Source organism: Sebastes fasciatus, chromosome 1 (assembly GCF_043250625.1).
Source record: "Sebastes fasciatus isolate fSebFas1 chromosome 1, fSebFas1.pri, whole genome shotgun sequence".
NCBI classification, from domain to species: Eukaryota; Metazoa; Chordata; class Actinopteri; order Perciformes; family Sebastidae; genus Sebastes; species Sebastes fasciatus.
Window position 1 is genome coordinate 38,624,370 of NC_133795.1, and position 25,082 is coordinate 38,649,451.

A 25,082-nucleotide genomic window follows, 5' to 3' on the forward strand; every position below is an offset into this window, starting at 1 on the left:
TTTTAGTAATACAAGAATAAATAAACAGCTCTGTTACATGACACAATCATATAAACACAAACAAAACAGACGTCATGAAAGTACCGTTTACGATTTCAGTTTGAATCGGCTTCTTTAGCTCAGTGGGTTACGCTTTGTGCTGCTGGGTTAGTCTTTGTGCTGCTGGGTTAGTCTTTGTGCTACTGGGTTAGTCTTTGTGCTGCTGGGTTAGTCTTTGTGCTAACGTTACTGGGTTAGTATTTGTGCTACTGGGTTAGTCTTTGTGCTAACGTTACTGGGTTAGTCTTTGTGCTTACGTTACTGGGTTAGTCTTTGTGCTAACATTACTGGGTTAGTCTTTGTGCTAACATTACTGGGTTAGTCTTTGTGCTTACGTTACTGGGTTAGTCTTTGTGCTTACGTTACTGGGTTAGTCTTTGTGCTAACATTACTGGGTTAGTCTTTGTGCTAACATTACTGGGTTAGTCTTTGTGCTTACGTTACTGGGTTAGTCTTTGTGCTAACATTACTGGGTTAGTCTTTGTGCTTACGTTACTGGGTTAGTCTTTGTGCTAACATTACTGGGTTAGTCTTTGTGCTTACGTTACTGGGTTAGTCTTTGTGCTTACGTTACTGGGTTAGTCTTTGTGCTTACGTTACTGGGTTAGTCTTTGTGCTAACATTACTGGGTTAGTCTTTGTGCTTACGTTACTGGGTTAGTCTTTGTGCTTACGTTACTGGGTTAGTCTTTGTGCTGCTGGGTTAGCCTTGTGCTAACGTTGCTGGCTTAGCCTTTGTGCTACTGGGTTAGTCTTTGTGCTACTGGGTTAGTCTTTGTGCTACTGGGTTAGTCTTTGTGCTAACGTTGCTGGGTTAGCCTTTGTGCTACTGGGTTAGTCTTTGTGCTACTGGGTTAGTCTTTGTGCTAACGTTACTGGGTTAGTCTTTGTGCTACTGGGTTAGTCTTTGTGCTAACGTTGCTGGGTTAGCCTTTGTGCTAACGTTACTTGGTTAGTCTTTGTGCTGCTGGGTTAGCCTTGTGCTAACGTTGCTGGGTTAGCCTTTGTGCCACTGGGTTAGCCTTTGTGCTACTGCGTTAGCCTTTGTGCCACTGGGTTAGCCTTTGTGCTACTGGGTTAGTCTTTGTGCTAACGTTACTGGGTTAGTCTTTGTGCTACTGGGTTAGTCTTTGTGCTACTGGGTTAGTCTTTGTGCTACTGGGTTAGTCTTTGTGCTAACGTTGCTGGGTTAGCTTTTGTGCTAACGTTACTGGGTTAGTCTTCGTGCTACTGTGTTAGCCTTTGTGCTAACGTTGCTGGGTTAGCCTTTGTGCTACTGGGTTAGCCTTTGTGCCACTGGGTTAGTCTTTGTGCTACTGGGTTAGTCTTTGTGCTACTTGGTAAGCCTTTGTGCTACTGGGTTAGTCTTTTTGCTACTGGGTTAGTCTTTGTGCTACTGGGTTAGCCTTCGTGCTACTGGGTTAGTCTTTGTCCTAACGTTACTGGGTTAGTCTTTGTGATTACGTTACTTGGTTAGTCTTTGTGCTAACGTTACTGGGTTAGTCTTTGTGCTAACATTACTGGGTTAGTCTTTGTGCTAACATTACTGGGTTAGTCTTTGTGCTTACGTTACTGGGTTAGTCTTTGTGCTAACATTACTGGGTTAGTCTTTGTGCTAACATTACTGGGTTAGTCTTTGTGCTAACATTACTGGGTTAGTCTTTGTGCTAACATTACTGGGTTAGTCTTTGTGCTAACATTACTGGGTTAGTCTTTGTGGTTACGTTACTGGGTTAGTCTTTGTGCTAACATTACTGGGTTAGTCTTTGTGCTTACGTTACTGGGTTAGTCTTTGTGCTAACATTACTGGGTTAGTCTTTGTGCTAACATTACTGGGTTAGTCTTTGTGCTAACATTACTGGGTTAGTCTTTGTGCTAACATTACTGGGTTAGTCTTTGTGCTTACGTTACTTGGTTAGTCTTTGTGCTTACGTTACTGGGTTAGTCTTTGTGCTAACGTTACTGGGTTAGTCTTTGTGCTAACATTACTGGGTTAGTCTTTGTGCTAACATTACTGGGTTAGTCTTTGTGCTAACATTACTGGGTTAGTCTTTGTGCTTACGTTACTGGGTTAGTCTTTGTGCTAACGTTACTGGGTTAGTCTTTGTGCTAACATTACTGGGTTAGTCTTTGTGCTTACGTTACTGGGTTAGTCTTTGTGCTGCTGGGTTAGCCTTGTGCTAACGTTGCTGGCTTAGCCTTTGTGCTACTAGGTTAGTCTTTGTGCTACTGGGTTAGTCTTTGTGCTAACGTTACTGGGTTAGTCTTTGTGCTACTGGGTTAGTCTTTGTGCTAACGTTGCTGTGTTAGCCTTTGTGCTAACGTTACTTGGTTAGTCTTTGTGCTGCTGGGTTAGCCTTGTGCTAACGTTGCTGGGTTAGCCTTTGTGCTAACGTTACTGGGTTAGTCTTTGTGCTGCTGGGTTAGCCTTGTGCTAACGTTGCTGGGTTAGCCTTTGTGCTAACGTTACTGGGTTAGTCTTTGTGCTGCTGGGTTAGCCTTGTGCTAACGTTGCTGGGTTAGCCTTTGTGCTAACGTTACTGGGTTAGTCTTTTTGCTACTGGGTTAGTCTTTGTGCTTACGTTACTTGGTTAGTCTTTGTGCTACTGGGTTAGTCTTTGTGCTTACGTTACTGGGTTAGTCTTTGTGCTACTGGGTTAGTCTTTGTGCTTACGTTACTGTGTTAGTCTTTGTGCTACTGGGTTAGTCTTTGTGCTTACGTTACTGGGTTAGTCTTTGTGCTACTGGGTTAGTCTTTGTGCTTACGTTACTGTGTTAGTCTTTGTGCCACTGGGTTAGTCTTTCTGCTAACGTTACTGGCTTAGTCTTTGTGCTAACATTCCGGGTTAGTCTTTGTGCTAACGTTACTGGGTTAGTCTTTGTGCTACTGGGTTAGTCTTTGTGCTACTGGGTTAGTCTTTGTGCTAACGTTACTGTGTTAGTCTTTGTGCTACTGGGTTAGTCTTTGTGCTAACGTTGCTGGGTTAGCCTTTGTGCTAACGTTACTTGGTTAGTCTTTGTGCTGCTGGGTTAGCCTTGTGCTAACGTTGCTGGGTTAGCCTTTGTGCTAACGTTACTGGGTTAGTCTTTGTGCTGCTGGGTTAGCCTTGTGCTAACGTTGCTGGGTTAGCCTTTGTGCTAACGTTACTTGGTTAGTCTTTGTGCTGCTGGGTTAGCCTTGTGCTAACGTTGCTGGGTTAGCCTTTGTGCTAACGTTACTGGGTTAGTCTTTTTGCTACTGGGTTAGTCTTTGTGCTTACGTTACTTGGTTAGTCTTTGTGCTACTGGGTTAGTCTTTGTGCTTACGTTACTGGGTTAGTCTTTGTGCTACTGGGTTAGTCTTTGTGCTTACGTTACTGTGTTAGTCTTTGTGCTACTGGGTTAGTCTTTGTGCTTACGTTACTGTGTTAGTCTTTGTGCCACTGGGTTAGTCTTTGTGCTAACGTTACTGGCTTAGTCTTTGTGCTAACATTCCGGGTTAGTCTTTGTGCTAACGTTACTGGGTTAGTCTTTGTGCTACTGGGTTAGTCTTTGTGCTACTGGGTTAGTCTTTGTGCTAACGTTACTGTGTTAGTCTTTGTGCTAACGCTACTGGGTTAGTCTTTGTGCTACTAGGTTTAGTCTTTGTGCTAACGTTACTGGGTTAGTCTTTGTGCTAACCTTGCTGGGTTAGTCTTTGTGCTTACGTTACTTGGTTAGTCTTATTGCTGCTGGGTTTGCTTTGTGCTAACGTTGCTGGGTCAGCCTTTGTGCTAACGTTACTGGGTTAATCTTTGTGCTACTGGGTTAGTCTTTGTGCTACTGGGTTAGTCTTTGTGCTACTGGGTTAGTCTTTGTGCTACTGGGTTAGTCTTTGTGCTAACGTTACTGGGTTAGTCTTTGTGCTACTGGGTTAGTCTTTGTGCTAACGTTGCTGGGTTAGCCTTTGTGCTAACGTTACTTGGTTAGTCTTTGTGCTGCTGGGTTAGCCTTGTGCTAACGTTGCTGGGTTAGCCTTTGTGCTAACGTTACTGGGTTAGTCTTTGTGCTGCTGGGTTAGCCTTGTGCTAACGTTGCTGGGTTAGCCTTTGTGCTAACGTTACTGGGTTAGTCTTTGTGCTGCTGGGTTAGCCTTGTGCTAACGTTGCTGGGTTAGCCTTTGTGCTAACGTTACTGGGTTAGTCTTTTTGCTACTGGGTTAGTCTTTGTGCTTACGTTACTGGGTTAGTCTTTGTGCTACTGGGTTAGTCTTTGTGCTTACGTTACTGGGTTAGTCTTTGTGCTACTGGGTTAGTCTTTGTGCTTACGTTACTGTGTTAGTCTTTGTGCCACTGGGTTAGTCTTTGTGCTAACGTTACTGGCTTAGTCTTTGTGCTAACATTCCGGGTTAGTCTTTGTGCTAACGTTACTGGGTTAGTCTTTGTGCTACTGGGTTAGTCTTTGTGCTACTGGGTTAGTCTTTGTGCTAACGTTACTGTGTTAGTCTTTGTGCTAACGCTACTGGGTTAGTCTTTGTGCTAACCTTGCTGGGTTAGTCTTTGTGCTAATGTTACTGGGTTAGTCTTTGTGCTACTGGGTTAGTCTTTGTGCTAACGTTGCTAGGTTAGCCTTTGTGCTAACGTTGCTGGGTTAGCCTTTGTGCCACTGGGTTAGCCTTTGTGCTACTGCGTTAGCCTTTGTGCCACTGGGTTAGCCTTTGTGCTACTGGGTTAGTCTTTGTGCTACTGGGTTAGTCTTTGTGCTAACGTTGCTGGGTTAGCTTTTGTGCTAACGTTACTGGGTTAGTCTTCGTGCTACTGTGTTAGCCTTTGTGCTAACGTTGCTGGGTTAGCCTTTATGCTACTTGGTTAGCCTTTGTGCCACTGGGTTAGCCTTTGTGCTACTGGGTTAGCCTTTGTGCCACTGGGTTAGTCTTTGTGCTACTGGGTTAGTCTTTGTGCTACTTGGTAAGCCTTTGTGCTACTGGGTTAGTCTTTTTGCTACTGGGTTAGTCTTTGTGCTACTGGGTTAGCCTTCGTGCTACTGGGTTAGTCTTTGTCCTAACGTTACTGGGTTAGTCTTTGTGATTACGTTACTTGGTTAGTCTTTGTGCTAACGTTACTGGGTTAGTCTTTGTGCTAACATTACTGGGTTAGTCTTTGTGCTAACATTACTGGGTTAGTCTTTGTGCTTACGTTACTGGGTTAGTCTTTGTGCTAACATTACTGGTTTAGTCTTTGTGCTAACATTACTGGGTTAGTCTTTGTGCTAACATTACTGGGTTAGTCTTTGTGCTAACATTACTGGGTTAGTCTTTGTGGTTACGTTACTGGGTTAGTCTTTGTGCTAACATTACTGGGTTAGTCTTTGTGCTTACGTTACTGGGTTAGTCTTTGTGCTAACATTACTGGGTTAGTCTTTGTGCTAACATTACTGGGTTAGTCTTTGTGCTAACATTACTGGGTTAGTCTTTGTGCTAACATTACTGGGTTAGTCTTTGTGGTTACGTTACTGGGTTAGTCTTTGTGCTAACATTACTGGGTTAGTCTTTGTGCTTACGTTACTGGGTTAGTCTTTGTGCTAACATTACTGGGTTAGTCTTTGTGCTAACATTACTGGGTTAGTCTTTGTGCTAACATTACTGGGTTAGTCTTTGTGCTTACGTTACTGGGTTAGTCTTTGTGCTTACGTTACTGGGTTAGTCTTTGTGCTAACGTTACTGGGTTAGTCTTTGTGCTAACGTTACTGGGTTAGTCTTTGTGCTAACGTTACTGGGTTAGTCTTTGTGCTTACGTTACTGGGTTAGTCTTTGTGCTGCTGGGTTAGCCTTGTGCTAACGTTGCTGGCTTAGCCTTTGTGCTACTGGGTTAGTCTTTGTGCTACTGGGTTAGTCTTTGTGCTACTGGGTTAGTCTTTGTGCTAACGTTACTGGGTTAGTCTTTGTGCTACTGGGTTAGTCTTTGTGCTAACGTTGCTGTGTTAGCCTTTGTGCTAACGTTACTTGGTTAGTCTTTGTGCTGCTGGGTTAGCCTTGTGCTAACGTTGCTGGGTTAGCCTTTGTGCTAACGTTACTGGGTTAGTCTTTGTGCTGCTGGGTTAGCCTTGTGCTAACGTTGCTGGGTTAGCCTTTGTGCTAACATTACTGGGTTAGTCTTTGTGCTTACGTTACTGGGTTAGTCTTTGTGCTAACATTACTGGGTTAGTCTTTGTGCTAACATTACTGGGTTAGTCTTTGTGCTAACATTACTGGGTTAGTCTTTGTGCTAACATTACTGGGTTAGTCTTTGTGCTACTGGGTTAGTCTTTGTGCTACTGGGTTAGTCTTTGTGTTTACGTTACTGTGTTAGTCTTTGTGCCACTGGGTTAGTCTTTGTGCTAACGTTACTGGCTTAGTCTTTGTGCTAACATTCCGGGTTAGTCTTTGTGCTAACGTTACTGGGTTAGTCTTTGTGCTACTGGGTTAGTCTTTGTGCTACTGGGTTAGTCTTTGTGCTAACGTTACTGTGTTAGTCTTTGTGCTAACGCTACTGGGTTAGTCTTTGTGCTAACCTTGCTGGGTTAGTCTTTGTGCTAATGTTACTGGGTTAGTCTTTGTGCTACTGGGTTAGTCTTTGTGCTAACGTTGCTAGGTTAGCCTTTGTGCTAACGTTGCTGGGTTAGCCTTTGTGCTACTGCGTTAGCCTTTGTGCCACTGGGTTAGCCTTTGTGCTACTGGGTTAGTCTTTGTGCTAACGTTACTGGGTTAGTCTTTGTGCTAACATTACTGGGTTAGTCTTTGTGCTTACGTTACTGGGTTAGTCTTTGTGCTGCTGGGTTAGCCTTGTGCTAACGTTGCTGGCTTAGCCTTTGTGCTACTGGGTTAGTCTTTGTGCTACTGGGTTAGTCTTTGTGCTACTGGGTTAGTCTTTGTGCTAACGTTACTGGGTTAGTCTTTGTGCTACTGGGTTAGTCTTTGTGCTAACGTTGCTGTGTTAGCCTTTGTGCTAACGTTACTTGGTTAGTCTTTGTGCTGCTGGGTTAGCCTTGTGCTAACGTTGCTGGGTTAGCCTTTGTGCTAACGTTACTGGGTTAGTCTTTGTGCTGCTGGGTTAGCCTTGTGCTAACGTTGCTGGGTTAGCCTTTGTGCTAACGTTACTGGGTTAGTCTTTGTGCTGCTGGGTTAGCCTTGTGCTAACGTTGCTGGGTTAGCCTTTGTGCTAACGTTACTGGGTTAGTCTTTTTGCTACTGGGTTAGTCTTTGTGCTTACGTTACTTGGTTAGTCTTTGTGCTACTGGGTTAGTCTTTGTGCTTACGTTACTGGGTTAGTCTTTGTGCTACTGGGTTAGTCTTTGTGCTTACGTTACTGTGTTAGTCTTTGTGCTACTGGGTTAGTCTTTGTGCTTACGTTACTGGGTTAGTCTTTGTGCTACTGGGTTAGTGTTTGTGCCACTGGGTTAGTCTTTGTGCTACTGCGTTAGCCTTTGTGCCACTGGGTTAGCCTTTGTGCTACTGGGTTAGTCTTTGTGCTACTGGGTTAGTCTTTGTGCTAACGTTGCTGGGTTAGCTTTTGTGCTAACGTTACTGGGTTAGTCTTCGTGCTACTGTGTTAGCCTTTGTGCTAACGTTGCTGGGTTAGCCTTTGTGCTACTGGGTTAGCCTTTGTGCCACTGGGTTAGTCTTTGTGCTACTGGGTTAGTCTTTGTGCTACTTGGTAAGCCTTTGTGCTACTGGGTTAGTCTTTTTGCTACTGGGTTAGTCTTTGTGCTACTGGGTTAGCGTTCGTGCTACTGGGTTAGTCTTTGTCCTAACGTTACTGGGTTAGTCTTTGTGATTACGTTACTTGGTTAGTCTTTGTGCTAACGTTACTGGGTTAGTCTTTGTGCTAACATTACTGGGTTAGTCTTTGTGCTAACATTACTGGGTTAGTCTTTGTGCTTACGTTACTGGGTTAGTCTTTGTGCTAACATTACTGGTTTAGTCTTTGTGCTAACATTACTGGGTTAGTCTTTGTGCTAACATTACTGGGTTAGTCTTTGTGCTAACATTACTGGGTTAGTCTTTGTGGTTACGTTACTGGGTTAGTCTTTGTGCTAACATTACTGGGTTAGTCTTTGTGCTTACGTTACTGGGTTAGTCTTTGTGCTAACATTACTGGGTTAGTCTTTGTGCTAACATTACTGGGTTAGTCTTTGTGCTAACATTACTGGGTTAGTCTTTGTGCTAACATTACTGGGTTAGTCTTTGTGCTTACGTTACTTGGTTAGTCTTTGTGCTTACGTTACTGGGTTAGTCTTTGTGCTAACGTTACTGGGTTAGTCTTTGTGCTAACATTACTGGGTTAGTCTTTGTGCTAACATTACTGGGTTAGTCTTTGTGCTAACATTACTGGGTTAGTCTTTGTGCTTACGTTACTGGGTTAGTCTTTGTGCTAACGTTACTGGGTTAGTCTTTGTGCTAACGTTACTGGGTTAGTCTTTGTGCTTACGTTACTGGGTTAGTCTTTGTGCTGCTGGGTTAGCCTTGTGCTAACGTTGCTGGCTTAGCCTTTGTGCTACTGGGTTAGTCTTTGTGCTACTGGGTTAGTCTTTGTGCTACTGGGTTAGTCTTTGTGCTAACGTTACTGGGTTAGTCTTTGTGCTACTGGGTTAGTCTTTGTGCTAACGTTGCTGTGTTAGCCTTTGTGCTAACGTTACTTGGTTAGTCTTTGTGCTGCTGGGTTAGCCTTGTGCTAACGTTGCTGGGTTAGCCTTTGTGCTAACGTTACTGGGTTAGTCTTTGTGCTGCTGGGTTAGCCTTGTGCTAACGTTGCTGGGTTAGCCTTTGTGCTAACGTTACTGGGTTAGTCTTTGTGCTGCTGGGTTAGCCTTGTGCTAACGTTGCTGGGTTAGCCTTTGTGCTAACGTTACTGGGTTAGTCTTTTTGCTACTGGGTTAGTCTTTGTGCTTACGTTACTTGGTTAGTCTTTGTGCTACTGGGTTAGTCTTTGTGCTTACGTTACTGGGTTAGTCTTTGTGCTACTGGGTTAGTCTTTGTGCTTACGTTACTGTGTTAGTCTTTGTGCTACTGGGTTAGTCTTTGTGCTTACGTTACTGGGTTAGTCTTTGTGCTACTGGGTTAGTCTTTGTGCTTACGTTACTGTGTTAGTCTTTGTGCCACTGGGTTAGTCTTTGTGCTAACGTTACTGGCTTAGTCTTTGTGCTAACATTCCGGGTTAGTCTTTGTGCTAACGTTACTGGGTTAGTCTTTGTGCTACTGGGTTAGTCTTTGTGCTACTGGGTTAGTCTTTGTGCTAACGTTACTGTGTTAGTCTTTGTGCTACTGGGTTAGTCTTTGTGCTAACGTTGCTGGGTTAGCCTTTGTGCTAACGTTACTTGGTTAGTCTTTGTGCTGCTGGGTTAGCCTTGTGCTAACGTTGCTGGGTTAGCCTTTGTGCTAACGTTACTGGGTTAGTCTTTGTGCTGCTGGGTTAGCCTTGTGCTAACGTTGCTGGGTTAGCCTTTGTGCTAACGTTACTGGGTTAGTCTTTGTGCTGCTGGGTTAGCCTTGTGCTAACGTTGCTGGGTTAGCCTTTGTGCTAACGTTACTAGGTTAGTCTTTTTGCTACTGGGTTAGTCTTTGTGCTTACGTTACTTGGTTAGTCTTTGTGCTACTGGGTTAGTCTTTGTGCTTAGGTTACTGGGTTAGTCTTTGTGCTACTGGGTTAGTCTTTGTGCTTACGTTACTGTGTTAGTCTTTGTGCTACTGGGTTAGTCTTTGTGTTTACGTTACTGTGTTAGTCTTTGTGCCACTGGGTTAGTCTTTGTGCTAACGTTACTGGCTTAGTCTTTGTGCTAACATTCCGGGTTAGTCTTTGTGCTAACGTTACTGGGTTAGTCTTTGTGCTACTGGGTTAGTCTTTGTGCTACTGGGTTAGTCTTTGTGCTAACGTTACTGTGTTAGTCTTTGTGCTAACGCTACTGGGTTAGTCTTTGTGCTATTAGGTTAGTCTTTGTGCTAACGTTACTGGGTTAGTCTTTGTGCTAACCTTGCTGGGTTAGTCTTTGTGCTTACGTTACTTGGTTAGTCTTATTGCTGCTGGGTTTGCTTTGTGCTAACGTTGCTGGGTCAGCCTTTGTGCTAACGTTACTGGGTTAATCTTTGTGCTACTGGGTTAGTCTTTGTGCTACTGGGTTAGTCTTTGTTCTAACATTACTGGGTTAGTCTTTGTGCTACTGTGTTAGCTTTGTGCTAACGTTGCAGTGTCAGCCTTTGTGCTAATGTTACTGGGTTAATCTTTGTGCTACTGGGTTAGTCTTTGTGCTACTGGGTTAGTCTTTGTGCTAACGTTACTGGGTTAGTCTTTGTGCTACTGGGTTAGTCTTTGTGCTAACGTTGCTGGGTTAGCCTTTGTGCTAACGTTGCTGGGTTAGCCTTTGTGCTAACGTTACTTGGTTAGTCTTTGTGCTGCTGGGTTAGCCTTGTGCTAACGTTGCTGGGTTAGCCTTTGTGCTAACGTTACTGGGTTAGTCTTTGTGCTGCTGGGTTAGCCTTGTGCTAACGTTGCTGGGTTAGCCTTTGTGCTAACGTTACTGGGTTAGTCTTTGTGCTGCTGGGTTAGCCTTGTGCTAACGTTGCTGGGTTAGCCTTTGTGCTAACGTTACTGGGTTAGTCTTTTTGCTACTGGGTTAGTCTTTGTGCTTACGTTACTGGGTTAGTCTTTGTGCTACTGGGTTAGTCTTTGTGCTTACGTTACTGGGTTAGTCTTTGTGTTACTGGGTTAGTCTTTGTGCTTACGTTACTGTGTTAGTCTTTGTGCCACTGGGTTAGTCTTTGTGCTAACGTTACTGGCTTAGTCTTTGTGCTAACATTCCGGGTTAGTCTTTGTGCTAACGTTACTGGGTTAGTCTTTGTGCTACTGGGTTAGTCTTTGTGCTACTGGGTTAGTCTTTGTGCTAACGTTACTGTGTTAGTCTTTGTGCTAACGCTACTGGGTTAGTCTTTGTGCTAACCTTGCTGGGTTAGTCTTTGTGCTAATGTTACTGGGTTAGTCTTTGTGCTACTGGGTTAGTCTTTGTGCTAACGTTGCTAGGTTAGCCTTTGTGCTAACGTTGCTGGGTTAGCCTTTGTGCCACTGGGTTAGCCTTTGTGCTACTGCGTTAGCCTTTGTGCCACTGGGTTAGCCTTTGTGCTACTGGGTTAGTCTTTGTGCTAACGTTACTGGGTTAGTCTTTGTGCTACTGGGTTAGTCTTTGTGTTACTGGGTTAGTCTTTGTGCTAACGTTGCTGGGTTAGCTTTTGTGCTAACGTTACTGGGTTAGCCTTTATGCTACTTGGTTAGCCTTTGTGCCACTGGGTTAGCCTTTGTGCTACTGGGTTAGCCTTTGTGCCACTGGGTTAGTCTTTTTGCTACTGGGTTAGTCTTTGTGCTACTGGGTTAGCCTTCGTGCTACTGGGTTAGTCTTTGTCCTAACGTTACTGGGTTAGTCTTTGTGATTACGTTACTTGGTTAGTCTTTGTGCTAACGTTACTGGGTTAGTCTTTGTGCTAACATTACTGGGTTAGTCTTTGTGCTAACATTACTGGGTTAGTCTTTGTGCTTACGTTACTGGGTTAGTCTTTGTGCTAACATTACTGGGTTAGTCTTTGTGCTAACATTACTGGGTTAGTCTTTGTGCTAACATTACTGGGTTAGTCTTTGTGCTAACATTACTGGGTTAGTCTTTGTGCTACTGGGTTAGTCTTTGTGCTACTGGGTTAGTCTTTGTGCTAACGTTACTGTGTTAGTCTTTGTGCTACTGGGTTAGTCTTTGTGCTAACGTTGCTGGGTTAGCCTTTGTGCTAACGTTACTTGGTTAGTCTTTGTGCTACTGGGTTAGTCTTTGTGTTTACGTTACTGTGTTAGTCTTTGTGCCACTGGGTTAGTCTTTGTGCTAACGTTACTGGCTTAGTCTTTGTGCTAACATTCCGGGTTAGTCTTTGTGCTAACGTTACTGGGTTAGTCTTTGTGCTACTGGGTTAGTCTTTGTGCTACTGGGTTAGTCTTTGTGTTAACGTTACTGTGTTAGTCTTTGTGCTAACGCTACTGGGTTAGTCTTTGTGCTAACCTTGCTGGGTTAGTCTTTGTGCTAATGTTACTGGGTTAGTCTTTGTGCTACTGGGTTAGTCTTTGTGCTAACGTTGCTAGGTTAGCCTTTGTGCTAACGTTGCTGGGTTAGCCTTTGTGCCACTGGGTTAGCCTTTGTGCTACTGCGTTAGCCTTTGTGCCACTGGGTTAGCCTTTGTGCTACTGGGTTAGTCTTTGTGCTAACGTTACTGGGTTAGTCTTTGTGCTAACATTACCGGGTTAGTCTTTGTGCTTACGTTACTGGGTTAGTCTTTGTGCTGCTGGGTTAGCCTTGTGCTAACGTTGCTGGCTTAGCCTTTGTGCTACTGGGTTAGTCTTTGTGCTACTGGGTTAGTCTTTGTGCTACTGGGTTAGTCTTTGTGCTAACGTTACTGGGTTAGTCTTTGTGCTACTGGGTTAGTCTTTGTGCTAACGTTGCTGTGTTAGCCTTTGTGCTAACGTTACTTGGTTAGTCTTTGTGCTGCTGGGTTAGCCTTGTGCTAACGTTGCTGGGTTAGCCTTTGTGCTAACGTTACTGGGTTAGTCTTTGTGCTGCTGGGTTAGCCTTGTGCTAACGTTGCTGGGTTAGCCTTTGTGCTAACGTTACTGGGTTAGTCTTTGTGCTGCTGGGTTAGCCTTGTGCTAACGTTGCTGGGTTAGCCTTTGTGCTAACGTTACTGGGTTAGTCTTTTTGCTACTGGGTTAGTCTTTGTGCTTACGTTACTTGGTTAGTCTTTGTGCTACTGGGTTAGTCTTTGTACTTACGTTACTGGGTTAGTCTTTGTGCTACTGGGTTAGTCTTTGTGCTTACGTTACTGTGTTAGTCTTTGTGCTACTGGGTTAGTCTTTGTGCTTACGTTACTGGGTTAGTCTTTGTGCTACTGGGTTAGTCTTTGTGCCACTGGGTTAGTCTTTGTGCTACTGCGTTAGCCTTTGTGCCACTGGGTTAGCCTTTGTGCTACTGGGTTAGTCTTTGTGCTACTGGGTTAGTCTTTGTGCTAACGTTGCTGGGTTAGCTTTTGTGCTAACGTTACTGGGTTAGTCTTCGTGCTACTGTGTTAGCCTTTGTGCTAACGTTGCTGGGTTAGACTTTGTGCTACTGGGTTAGCCTTTGTGCCACTGGGTTAGTCTTTGTGCTACTGGGTTAGTCTTTGTGCTACTTGGTAAGCCTTTGTGCTACTGGGTTAGTCTTTTTGCTACTGGGTTAGTCTTTGTGCTACTGGGTTAGCCTTCGTGCTACTGGGTTAGTCTTTGTCCTAACGTTACTGGGTTAGTCTTTGTGATTACGTTACTTGGTTAGTCTTTGTGCTAACGTTACTGGGTTAGTCTTTGTGCTAACATTACTGGGTTAGTCTTTGTGCTAACATTACTGGGTTAGTCTTTGTGCTTACGTTACTGGGTTAGTCTTTGTGCTAACATTACTGGTTTAGTCTTTGTGCTAACATTACTGGGTTAGTCTTTGTGCTAACATTACTGGGTTAGTCTTTGTGCTAACATTACTGGGTTAGTCTTTGTGGTTACGTTACTGGGTTAGTCTTTGTGCTAACATTACTGGGTTAGTCTTTGTGCTTACGTTACTGGGTTAGTCTTTGTGCTAACATTACTGGGTTAGTCTTTGTGCTAACATTACTGGGTTAGTCTTTGTGCTAACATTACTGGGTTAGTCTTTGTGCTAACATTACTGGGTTAGTCTTTGTGGTTACGTTACTGGGTTAGTCTTTGTGCTAACATTACTGGGTTAGTCTTTGTGCTTACGTTACTGGGTTAGTCTTTGTGCTAACATTACTGGGTTAGTCTTTGTGCTAACATTACTGGGTTAGTCTTTGTGCTAACATTACTGGGTTAGTCTTTGTGCTTACGTTACTTGGTTAGTCTTTGTGCTTACGTTACTGGGTTAGTCTTTGTGCTAACGTTACTGGGTTAGTCTTTGTGCTAACGTTACTGGGTTAGTCTTTGTGCTTACGTTACTGGGTTAGTCTTTCTGCTGCTGGGTTAGCCTTGTGCTAACGTTGCTGGCTTAGCCTTTGTGCTACTGGGTTAGTCTTTGTGCTACTGGGTTAGTCTTTGTGCTACTGGGTTAGTCTTTGTGCTAACGTTACTGGGTTAGTCTTTGTGCTACTGGGTTAGTCTTTGTGCTAACGTTGCTGTGTTAGCCTTTGTGCTAACGTTACTTGGTTAGTCTTTGTGCTGCTGGGTTAGCCTTGTGCTAACGTTGCTGGGTTAGCCTTTGTGCTAACGTTACTGGGTTAGTCTTTGTGCTGCTGGGTTAGCCTTGTGCTAACGTTGCTGGGTTAGCCTTTGTGCTAACGTTACTGGGTTAGTCTTTGTGCTGCTGGGTTAGCCTTGTGCTAACGTTGCTGGGTTAGCCTTTGTGCTAACGTTACTGGGTTAGTCTTTTTGCTACTGGGTTAGTCTTTGTGCTTACGTTACTTGGTTAGTCTTTGTGCTACTGGGTTAGTCTTTGTGCTTACGTTACTGGGTTAGTCTTTGTGCTACTGGGTTAGTCTTTGTGCTTACGTTACTGTGTTAGTCTTTGTGCTACTGGGTTAGTCTTTGTGCTTACGTTACTGGGTTAGTCTTTGTGCTACTGGGTTAGTCTTTGTGCTTACGTTACTGTGTTAGTCTTTGTGCCACTGGGTTAGTCTTTGTGCTAACGTTACTGGCTTAGTCTTTGTGCTAACATTCCGGGTTAGTCTTTGTGCTAACGTTACTGGGTTAGTCTTTGTGCTACTGGGTTAGTCTTTGTGCTACTGGGTTAGTCTTTGTGCTAACGTTACTGTGTTAGTCTTTGTGCTACTGGGTTAGTCTTTGTGCTAACGTTGCTGGGTTAGCCTTTGTGCTAACGTTACTTGGTTAGTCTTTGTGCTGCTGGGTTAGCCTTGTGCTAACGTTGCTGGGTTAGCCTTTGTGCTAACGTTACTGGGTTAGTCTTTGTGCTGCTGGGTTAGCCTTGTGCTAACGTTGCTGGGTTAGCCTTTGTGCTAACGTTACTTGGTTAGTCTTTGTGCTGCTGGGTTAGCCTTGTGCTAACGTTGCTGGGTTAGCCTTTGTGCTAACGTTACTAGGTTAGTCTTTTTGCTACTGGGTTAGTCTTTGTGGTTACGTTACTTGGTTAGTCTTTGTGCTACTGGGTTAGTCTTTGTGCTTACGTTACTGGGTTAGTCTTTGTGCTACTGGGTTAGTCTTTGTGCTTACGTTACTGTGTTAGTCTTTGTGCTACTGGGTTAGTCTTTGTGTTTACGTTACTGTGTTAGTCTTTGTGCCACTGGGTTAGTCTTTGTGCTAACGTTACTGGCTTAGTCTTTGTGCTAACATTCCGGGTTAGTCTTTGTGCTAACGTTACTGGGTTAGTCTTTGTGCTACTGGGTTAGTCTTTGTGCTACTGGGTTAGTCTTTGTGCTAACGTTACTGTGTTAGTCTTTGTGCTAACGCTACTGGGTTAGTCTTTGTGCTATTAGGTTAGTCTTTGTGCTAACGTTACTGGGTTAGTCTTTGTGCTAACCTTGCTGGGTTAGTCTTTGTGCTTACGTTACTTGGTTAGTCTTATTGCTGCTGGGTTTGCTTTGTGCTAACGTTGCTGGGTCAGCCTTTGTGCTAACGTTACTGGGTTAATCTTTGTGCTACTGGGTTAGTCTTTGTGCTACTGGGTTAGTCTTTGTTCTAACATTACTGGGTTAGTCTTTGTGCTACTGTGTTAGCTTTGTGCTAACGTTGCAGTGTCATCCTTTGTGCTAATGTTACTGGGTTAATCTTTGTGCTACTGGGTTAGTCTTTGTGCTACTGGGTTAGTCTTTGTGCTACTGGGTTAGTCTTTGTGCTAACGTTACTGGGTTAGTCTTTGTGCTACTGGGTTAGTCTTTGTGCTAACGTTGCTGGGTTAGCCTTTGTGCTAACGTTGCTGGGTTAGCCTTTGTGCTAACGTTACTTGGTTAGTCTTTGTGCTGCTGGGTTAGCCTTGTGCTAACGTTGCTGGGTTAGCCTTTGTGCTAACGTTACTGGGTTAGTCTTTGTGCTGCTGGGTTAGCCTTGTGCTAACGTTGCTGGGTTAGCCTTTGTGCTAACGTTACTGGGTTAGTCTTTGTGCTGCTGGGTTAGCCTTGTGCTAACGTTGCTGGGTTAGCCTTTGTGCTAACGTTACTGGGTTAGTCTTTTTGCTACTGGGTTAGTCTTTGTGCTTACGTTACTGGGTTAGTCTTTGTGCTACTGGGTTAGTCTTTGTGCTTACGTTACTGGGTTAGTCTTTGTGCTACTGGGTTAGTCTTTGTGCTTACGTTACTGTGTTAGTCTTTGTGCCACTGGGTTAGTCTTTGTGCTAACGTTACTGGCTTAGTCTTTGTGCTAACATTCCGGGTTAGTCTTTGTGCTAACGTTACTGGGTTAGTCTTTGTGCTACTGGGTTAGTCTTTGTGCTACTGGGTTAGTCTTTGTGCTAACGTTACTGTGTTAGTCTTTGTGCTAACGCTACTGGGTTAGTCTTTGTGCTAACCTTGCTGGGTTAGTCTTTGTGCTAATGTTACTGGGTTAGTCTTTGTGCTACTGGGTTAGTCTTTGTGCTAACGTTGCTAGGTTAGCCTTTGTGCTAACGTTGCTGGGTTAGCCTTTGTGCCACTGGGTTAGCCTTTGTGCTACTGCGTTAGCCTTTGTGCCACTGGGTTAGCCTTTGTGCTACTGGGTTAGTCTTTGTGCTAACGTTACTGGGTTAGTCTTTGTGCTACTGGGTTAGTCTTTGTGTTACTGGGTTAGTCTTTGTGCTAACGTTGCTGGGTTAGCTTTTGTGCTAACGTTACTGGGTTAGTCTTCGTGCTACTGTGTTAGCCTTTGTGCTAACGTTGCTGGGTTAGCCTTTATGCTACTTGGTTAGCCTTTGTGCCACTGGGTTAGCCTTTGTGCTACTGGGTTAGCCTTTGTGCCACTGGGTTAGTCTTTGTGCTACTGGGTTAGTCTTTGTGCTACTTGGTAAGCCTTTGTGCTACTGGGTTAGTCTTTTTGCTACTGGGTTAGTCTTTGTGCTACTGGGTTAGCCTTCGTGCTACTGGGTTAGTCTTTGTGATTACGTTACTTGGTTAGTCTTTGTGCTAACGTTACTGGGTTAGTCTTTGTGCTAACATTACTGGGTTAGTCTTTGTGCTAACATTACTGGGTTAGTCTTTGTGCTAACATTACTGGGTTAGTCTTTGTGCTAACATTACTGGGTTAGTCTTTGTGCTTACGTTACTTGGTTAGTCTTTGTGCTTACGTTACTGGGTTAGTCTTTGTGCTAACGTTACTGGGTTAGTCTTTGTGCTAACATTACTGGGTTAGTCTTTGTGCTAACATTACTGGGTTAGTCTTTGTGCTAACATTACTGGGTTAGTCTTTGTGCTTACGTTACTGGGTTAGTCTTTGTGCTAACGTTACTGGGTTAGTCTTTGTGCTAACATTACTGGGTTAGTCTTTGTGCTTACGTTACTGGGTTAGTCTTTGTGCTGCTGGGTTAGCCTTGTGCTAACGTTGCTGGCTTAGCCTTTGTGCTACTGGGTTAGTCTTTGTGCTACTGGGTTAGTCTTTGTGCTAACGTTACTGGGTTAGTCTTTGTGCTACTGGGTTAGTCTTTGTGCTAACGTTGCTGTGTTAGCCTTTGTGCTAACGTTACTTGGTTAGTCTTTGTGCTGCTGGGTTAGCCTTGTGCTAATGTTGCTGGGTTAGCCTTTGTGCTAACGTTACTGGGTTAGTCTTTGTGCTGCTGGGTTAGCCTTGTGTTAACGTTGCTGGGTTAGCCTTTGTGCTAACGTTACTGGGTTAGTCTTTGTGCTGCTGGGTTAGCCTTGTGCTAACGTTGCTGGGTTAGCCTTTGTGCTAACGTTACTGGGTTAGTCTTTTTGCTACTGGGTTAGTCTTTGTGCTTACGTTACTTGGTTAGTCTTTGTGCTACTGGGTTAGTCTTTGTGCTTACGTTACTGGGTTAGTCTTTGTGCTTACGTTACTGTGTTAGTCTTTGTGCTACTGGGTTAGTCTTTGTGCTTACGTTACTGGGTTAGTCTTTGTGCTACTGGGTTAGTCTTTGTGCTTACGTTACTGTGTTAGTCTTTGTGCCACTGGGTTAGTCTTTGTGCTAACGTTACTGGCTTAGTCTTTGTGCTAACATTCCGGGTTAGTCTTTGTGCTAACGTTACTGGGTTAGTCTTTGTGCTACTGGGTTAGTCTTTGTGCTACTGGGTTAGTCTTTGTGCTAACGTTACTGTGTTAGTCTTTGTGCTACTGGATTAGTCTTTGTGCTAACATTGCTGGGTTAGCCTTTGTGCTAACGTTACTTGGTTAGTCTTTGTGCTGCTGGGTTAGCCTTGTGCTAACGTTGCTGGGTTAGCCTTTGTGCTAACGTTACTGGGTTAGTCTTTGTGCTGCTGGGTTAGCCTTGTGCTAACGTTGCTGGGTTAGCCTTTGTGCTAACGTTACTTGGTTAGTCTTTGTGCTGCTGGGTTAGCCTTGTGCTAACGTTGCTGGGTTAGCCTTTGTGCTAACGTTACTGGGTTAGTCTTTTTGCTACTGGGTTAGTCTTTGTGCTTACGTTACTTGGTTAGTCTTTGTGCTACTGGGTTAGTCTTTGTGCTTACGTTACTGGGTTAGTCTTTGTGCTACTGGGTTAGTCTTTGTGCTTACGTTACTGTGTTAGTCTTTGTGCAACTGGATTAGTCTTTGTGCTTACGTTATTGGGTTAGTCTTTGTGCTACTGGGTTAGTCTTTGTGTTTACGTTACTGTGTTAGTCTTTGTGCCACTGGGTTAGTCTTTGTGCTAACGTTACTGGCTTAGTCTTTGTGCTAACATTCCGGGTTAGTCTTTGTGCTAACGTTACTGGGTTAGTCTTTGTGCTACTGGGTTAGTCTTTGTGCTACTGGGTTAGTCTTTGTGCTAACGTTACTGTGTTAGTCTTTGTGCTAACGCTACTGGGTTAGTCTTTGTGCTACTAGGTTAGTCTTTGTGCTAACGTTACTGGGTTAGTCTTTGTGCTAACCTTGCTGGGTTAGTCTTTGTGCTTACGTTACTTGGTTAGTCTTATTGCTGCTGGGTTTGCTTTGTGCTAACGTTGCTGGGTCAGCCTTTGTGCTAACGTTACTGGGTTAATCTTTGTGCTACTTGGTTAGTCTTTGTGCTACTGGGTTAGTCTTTGTTCTAACATTACTGGGTTAGTCTTTGTGCTACTGGGTTAGTCTTTGTGCTAACTTTACTGGGTTAGTCTTTGTGCTACTGTGTTAGCTTTGTGCTAACGTTGCTGGGTCAGCCTTTGTGCTAATGTTACTGGGTTAATCTTTGTGCTACTGGGTTAGTCTTTGTGCTACTGGGTTAGTCTTTGTGCTACTGGGTTAGTCTTTGTGCTACTGGGTTAGTCTTTGTTCTAACATTACTGGGTTAGTCTTTGTTCTAACATTACTGGGTTAGTCTTTGTGCTACTGGGTTAGTCTTTGTGCTACTGTGTTAGCTTTGTGCTAACGTTGCTGGGTCAGCCTTTGTGCTAACGTTACTGGGTTAATCTTTGTGCTACTGGGTTAGTCTTTGTTCTAACATTACTGGGTTAGTCTTTGTGCTACTGGGTTAGTCTTTGTGCTACTGGGTTAGTCTTTGTGCTACTGGGTTAGTCTTTGTTCTAACATTACTGGGTTAGTCTTTGTGCTACTGGGTTAGTCTTTGTGCTACTGGGTTAGCCTTTGTGCTAACATTACTGGGTTAGTCTTTTTGCTACTGGTTTAGTCTTTGTGCTACTGGGTTAGTCTTTGTGCTAACGTTACTGGGTTAGCCTTTGTGCTAACGTTACTGGGTTAGCCTTTGTGCTAACATTGCTGTGTTAGCCTTTGTGCTAACGTTACTGGGTTAGCCTTTGTGCTAACGTTACTGGGTTAGCCTTTGTGCTAACATTGCTGTGTTAGCCTTTGTGCTACTGGGTTAGCCTTTGTGCTACTGGGTTAGCCTTTGTGCTACTGTGTTAGCCTTTGTGCTACTGTGTTAGCCTTTGTGCTGCTGGGTTAATCTTTGTGCTACTGGGTTAGCCTTTGTGCTGCTGGGTTAGCCTTTGTGTTACTGGGTTAGCCTTTGTGCTGCTGGGTTAGTCTTTGTGCTACTGGGTTAGCCTTTGTGCTACTGTGTTAGCCTTTGTGCTGCTGGGTTAGTCTTTGTGCTACTGGGTTAGCCTTTGTGCTGCTGGGTTAGCCTTTGTGCTACTGGGTTAGTCTTTGTGCTACTGGGTTAGCCTTTGTGCTACTGTGTTAGCCTTTGTGCTGCTGGGTTAGTCTTTGTGCTACTGGGTTAGCTCGCTGAGCAGCTGCTCTCACTCGTTCTATGGATCAGTGGGCGTGTGCTCATGAACAAGTTATCTTCTGGACTTCACTGTCGGTCCGTTTGTCTGTTTTCTTCCATTTATTTTGTTAGGAGCTGTTGTCTGTTTGTGTTTTCTGTTGTTTACACGGCTAACAGGTTTTTAAATCAACGTACACTTGCATCACTCACGGTTCCTCATGTGCTGGGAGAGTACCTGCTCTGAAATAGGAGCTGAAATGTCCGTCAAAACAGCGTTCTAAGAACTACGATCGTTTTCTAGTTCTTGCGTTGGGACACAATAAAAAGGGGATCTTAGAACTATGAAACAGTTCATCCAGTCTGATAAAACACCTGTTGTCATCAAATCCCATGAAAAAACCAAACCAAACCAACAGTGAATGTATCTCCTAACAGTATAGTGTGTATCACAGCCTGATATCTCTTCTTCCATTGAAACACATCAGTGAGCCTCACTGTTGTTCCTTCATCACCGTGAACACACACTGTAGTTTATTTCATACACCGTCCTGCTGACACTAATACTCACTAGAGCACCACATGTGGATTAATCCGCCGCTGAAAATAGTCCCCACCAAATTAGCTAAACTCTACAGTGACCAGCTGTTTTATGAAATTACTGACCCGTTTTAAAAGATGAAATTATATATTTGTTAGCCATTTTTAAAGATTTACATCTTCAGGAACCAGTGGGCTTGTAGCTGAGAACCACATACAGTCCGTCTCTCAATACGTTCTGACTTCCCTACCCCAACGCACTGATGGTTTTGGTTGACAGTAAAACATATTTCAGTCAGTACAAAGCCCCTCTGGGACCTTTCTAGTAGTTTCATCCTGTGATGCCTGACATCTTTGTCTTTTTTTCTCCTCTTCCTCTATGTGGTCTTAACTAATGACACAAGTTGTCCTGTTTTCTGCCTGTAACATCTTCTGCCTCTAAATCTTGTGGGAACTGAGCCTCTGCTTCTTCTTACTTCTCTGTCTCTAATGCCAACTCAGGTGACTAACACAACTGCTGCTGATGCTCTATCTGCCTTCATGTGCGACCTGGACCAAGTGAGTTTTGGGATTATGTGTTGAATGCATTTCCTTCCTCTTAAAACATTTGTAAAGTATTTTACATCCAGTATTGTTTACATTCACGTTTACTAGCTTGCGGTCGTCTTCTTCCAGGGCCGTCTTTGTTGGCTGCATGTCCTGGCTTCTTTCAGTCTTTATGCTAAGCTAAGCGTCTGCTGGATGTAGCTTCATATGTACCGTACAGACATGAGTGGTTTCAATCTTCTCATCCAACAAAGTGAATGAACAAACAAGAAAAGGGTGGAGTGCTGCCTAATCGATCCCACCTGCTGAGCTCCATGTAGTTACTGGATGATAGTCTAGACTCTAAACCACAGACTGTATATAGAGATGGACGACACGTCTCCACTTCCTCCCACTGTACTAAAGTGAAGCCAAAATATCCCAGATACTGGAGCTGCCATCTTCATATTGTGATTTCATTTGGAGCCAGAGTCTGTAGTGATCGGAGGGCTGGAGCCGCGGTATAGAGGTCCCGCCCACACACCTGCCTAAGCCAATCACGAGCCGAGCACAGCGCAACTTGTTAGTACAATTCAGAGCCTCCGACTGCGAAGACTTCACTCAGAGCAGCTGTCAATCATGACGTCCCACCCCCTTTTTACAGCATCAAATACCTAATTAAAACCAAACTGATCAGAAATGAACACTTGAACAAACATCAGCCTGAAAAGAACTACCTAAAATGACAGAAACCATCTTTGAGTGAAATGTATTTGACTTTTTAGTTTGGCCCATGTCCCCTCCACTAACATGGAGGTTTATGACCTATACTGCAGCCAGCCACCAGGGGGCGATCCAGATGTTTTGGCTTCTCTTTTTGGTTGTTGTCCATCTTTATATAGAGTCTGTGGTCTTAACATGCAGCTCCCTCATTAAATGTGTGGTCTTTGCTGTGTGAAGTCGTGCTTCTGCTCATGTTTTCACCGCTTCATTTAGATGCTCAAACTCAACCAGTATGCCCAGAACATTTGACAAGTTCATGAAATCACCCACAGATGACTGTTCTTGTGTTTCAGAACCCATCATGAAAGACCGATCAGGAGAAAACCCAGGTGAATGATGATGTCACTGATGAACATCTGTAAAGTGTGAGCTGTAGACCTCAGCATCATTCAAATCTGTTGATACAGTACCTTCATGTTTATTGTTCTCAGTGTAGCAGGTAGACAAAGAGAGCTGCATAACCAGCTAACATGCCTGTCAGCAGTAAAGGGTTAACGAGCTCCACGTTAGTTGATCACTCGCCTTCCATCTGACTGCATTCAGTCAAGCTTTGGTTCTCTATACGATCCCCACTATTGTTTGATTGGACATAATATTTGAAGCTTTTTTTCTTCCTTAATCATCATTTATGAATCATAAATCTACAGAAGCTCAGACACAGAATACCCAGAAGTTGATCTACTCTTGACAATAAATATGAATACATCTCATAATCTCATAATTATATATCAGATATCTTTTAGATGTGCAGTGATCTATCTTAAAAGACAGATGAGGTGAGTCCTGATTTGATGTCGTCACTGATCTCTACATCCAGTGTTTAAAGGATGATGTATTTAAGTGAAGGTATTGTGTCTCAATATTTGAATGATAAAATAATAGTACAAAGCCTCTGGGTGACGGAGTAGCACACGCTGCAGGTGTAGAAATCAGTGACATCATCAAGACTGGATCATTAATGATTTCTCCTGATCTGTCTTTTAAGGTCTGTGGGTCACGATCTCAACGGCCCGTCAGCCTTCTCTGACAAAGAGTCATCACCATTGTTTAAAATGAGCTTCAACTGAAAGATGCTTTTATTGTGATTACAAAATTACACAAACATTTACTAACTAACTGGACTCACAATACACTCAGTAACTCTGGCCAAGTGCAATACATCTTTTGAACTTATAACTAGTGCTGTCAAAGATAACGTGATAGTAACGCAAATTAGTTTTAACGTCACTATTTTCTTTAACGCATTAAAGCAACTTGTGATTTTCAGGTTGTAGCTGTTGTTGCCTGTTGGGCTTCAGTTTGCCATTTTATGATTTGAGCATATTGTTTTATGCTAAATGCAGTACCTGTGAGGGTTTCTGGACAATATCTGTCATTGTTTTGTGTTAATTGATTTACAATCATAAATATATACATACATTTGCATAAAGCAACATATTTGTCCACTCCCATGTTGATAAGAGTATTAAATACTTGACAGATCTCCCTTTAAGATACATTTTGAACAGATTAAAAATGTGCAATTAATAGCAATTAGTACATTAATAATTAATAGCAAAATATTTTGATTGATTGACAGCCCTAATTATAACTTATAATTAAATCCATTTTGCATACCTTACAGCAAAGTGCACATTGTATGCATGTTTAAAGGGCATACTTTTATACTTTTATACTTTTTACTCTTGTGTTTTGCTCTGTTCTTGTTCTTGTGGTTTCGTTCGTGTTGCTGTGGTATGAGAATCTCCCCCCCCCCCCCCCCCCCCCCGGGATAAATACAGTTTCTGTCTGTCGATCAGTAACATGATATTTCTCAGTAATAAACATCAGTAATAAACATTGTGCTTTCATCAATAATATCATTGTTAGCTGCAGCCCAACAGTAATCTCTCAATGATTTAGTTTGATTAATGGATTAATGGTTTAGAAATGACCTCACCTCTCAGGGCCCAATGTGACGTCTTCAAATGATGTATTTTGTCCGACTAACAATCCAAACTCAAAGACATTCAGTTTACAAAGATATAAAACAGAGAAGCAGAAAATGATCACGTTTGAGAAGCTGGAAGCAAAATATGTTTGTTAAATGACAAACAAGTACAGAACCCTGTTTATCTTGTTGTTTCAGCTGTACTTACCTTTTACTTCTACTTTAGTGATATAGAAATTGTTTCCTAGATCTGAACCAAAAAAATATTTTCAGAAACTGCTTTCAAAAGAGCAAAACTGTTGAAACATCATGTTCTATCAAACACTGCTGAGTGTGTAGTTAAGACTCACATTGGGCTTTTCTGTTCCTCTCTTAAACAACATGTCTTCCATTATTACATTTCCATCACTCTCCTTAACAAGCTTTTGTTTCTGCTGTGTTCACAGTGGCAACTCCTGAGCCGTACATCAGGACACTTGATGCCACAGAGACCTGGACGCTGCTGCAGTGTGACGTTCGAGGTGCTTCTCCAAAACCTAAAGTAGAGTGGCAGGACAGCGCTGGAAACATCCTTCCTACTGAGGAACCACAGGTGTCTGCAAGAGGAGGAAGCTACGACATCATCCTCAACGCTACTGTGACCAAGACCGACCGCTATCGCTGTGTAGCCACACAGGAGACAATCGGCCATCAGGTTTATGCTGAGACCTTTGTTCCTGTCTTTGGTGAGATTTCTTTCTTGGTGGTTTAATCGTCAAATAATTTTAATTGTTCATGTCTTATTAGTTTACAAAGTATTTTAGGCACCTTTAATTGTTATCTTGTGTAGTCTATGTGTGCTGTACATGATATGCAGTTACATTTTGAGTGTTAAATGACAAACATATTTACATATTACATATGTAAATATTTACATATTTACTTCTACTTTAGTGCCATAGAAATTGTTTTCTAGATCTGAACCAAAAAAATATTTTCAAAAG

General features: G+C 43.2%; 1 protein-coding gene across 1 annotated transcript in view; it reads left to right on the forward strand.

Moving 5' to 3' along the window:
- Window positions 1-25,082, forward strand: part of LOC141775112 (hemicentin-1-like) — a 31,606-nt gene that overhangs the window by 2,116 nt on the left and 4,408 nt on the right. The window contains exons 3-4 of the mRNA XM_074648097.1: window positions 22,463-22,498; window positions 24,546-24,824. Of these exons, the coding sequence (XP_074504198.1) occupies window positions 22,463-22,498; window positions 24,546-24,824 (315 nt within the window). The remainder of the gene's footprint in view (window positions 1-22,462; window positions 22,499-24,545; window positions 24,825-25,082) is intronic.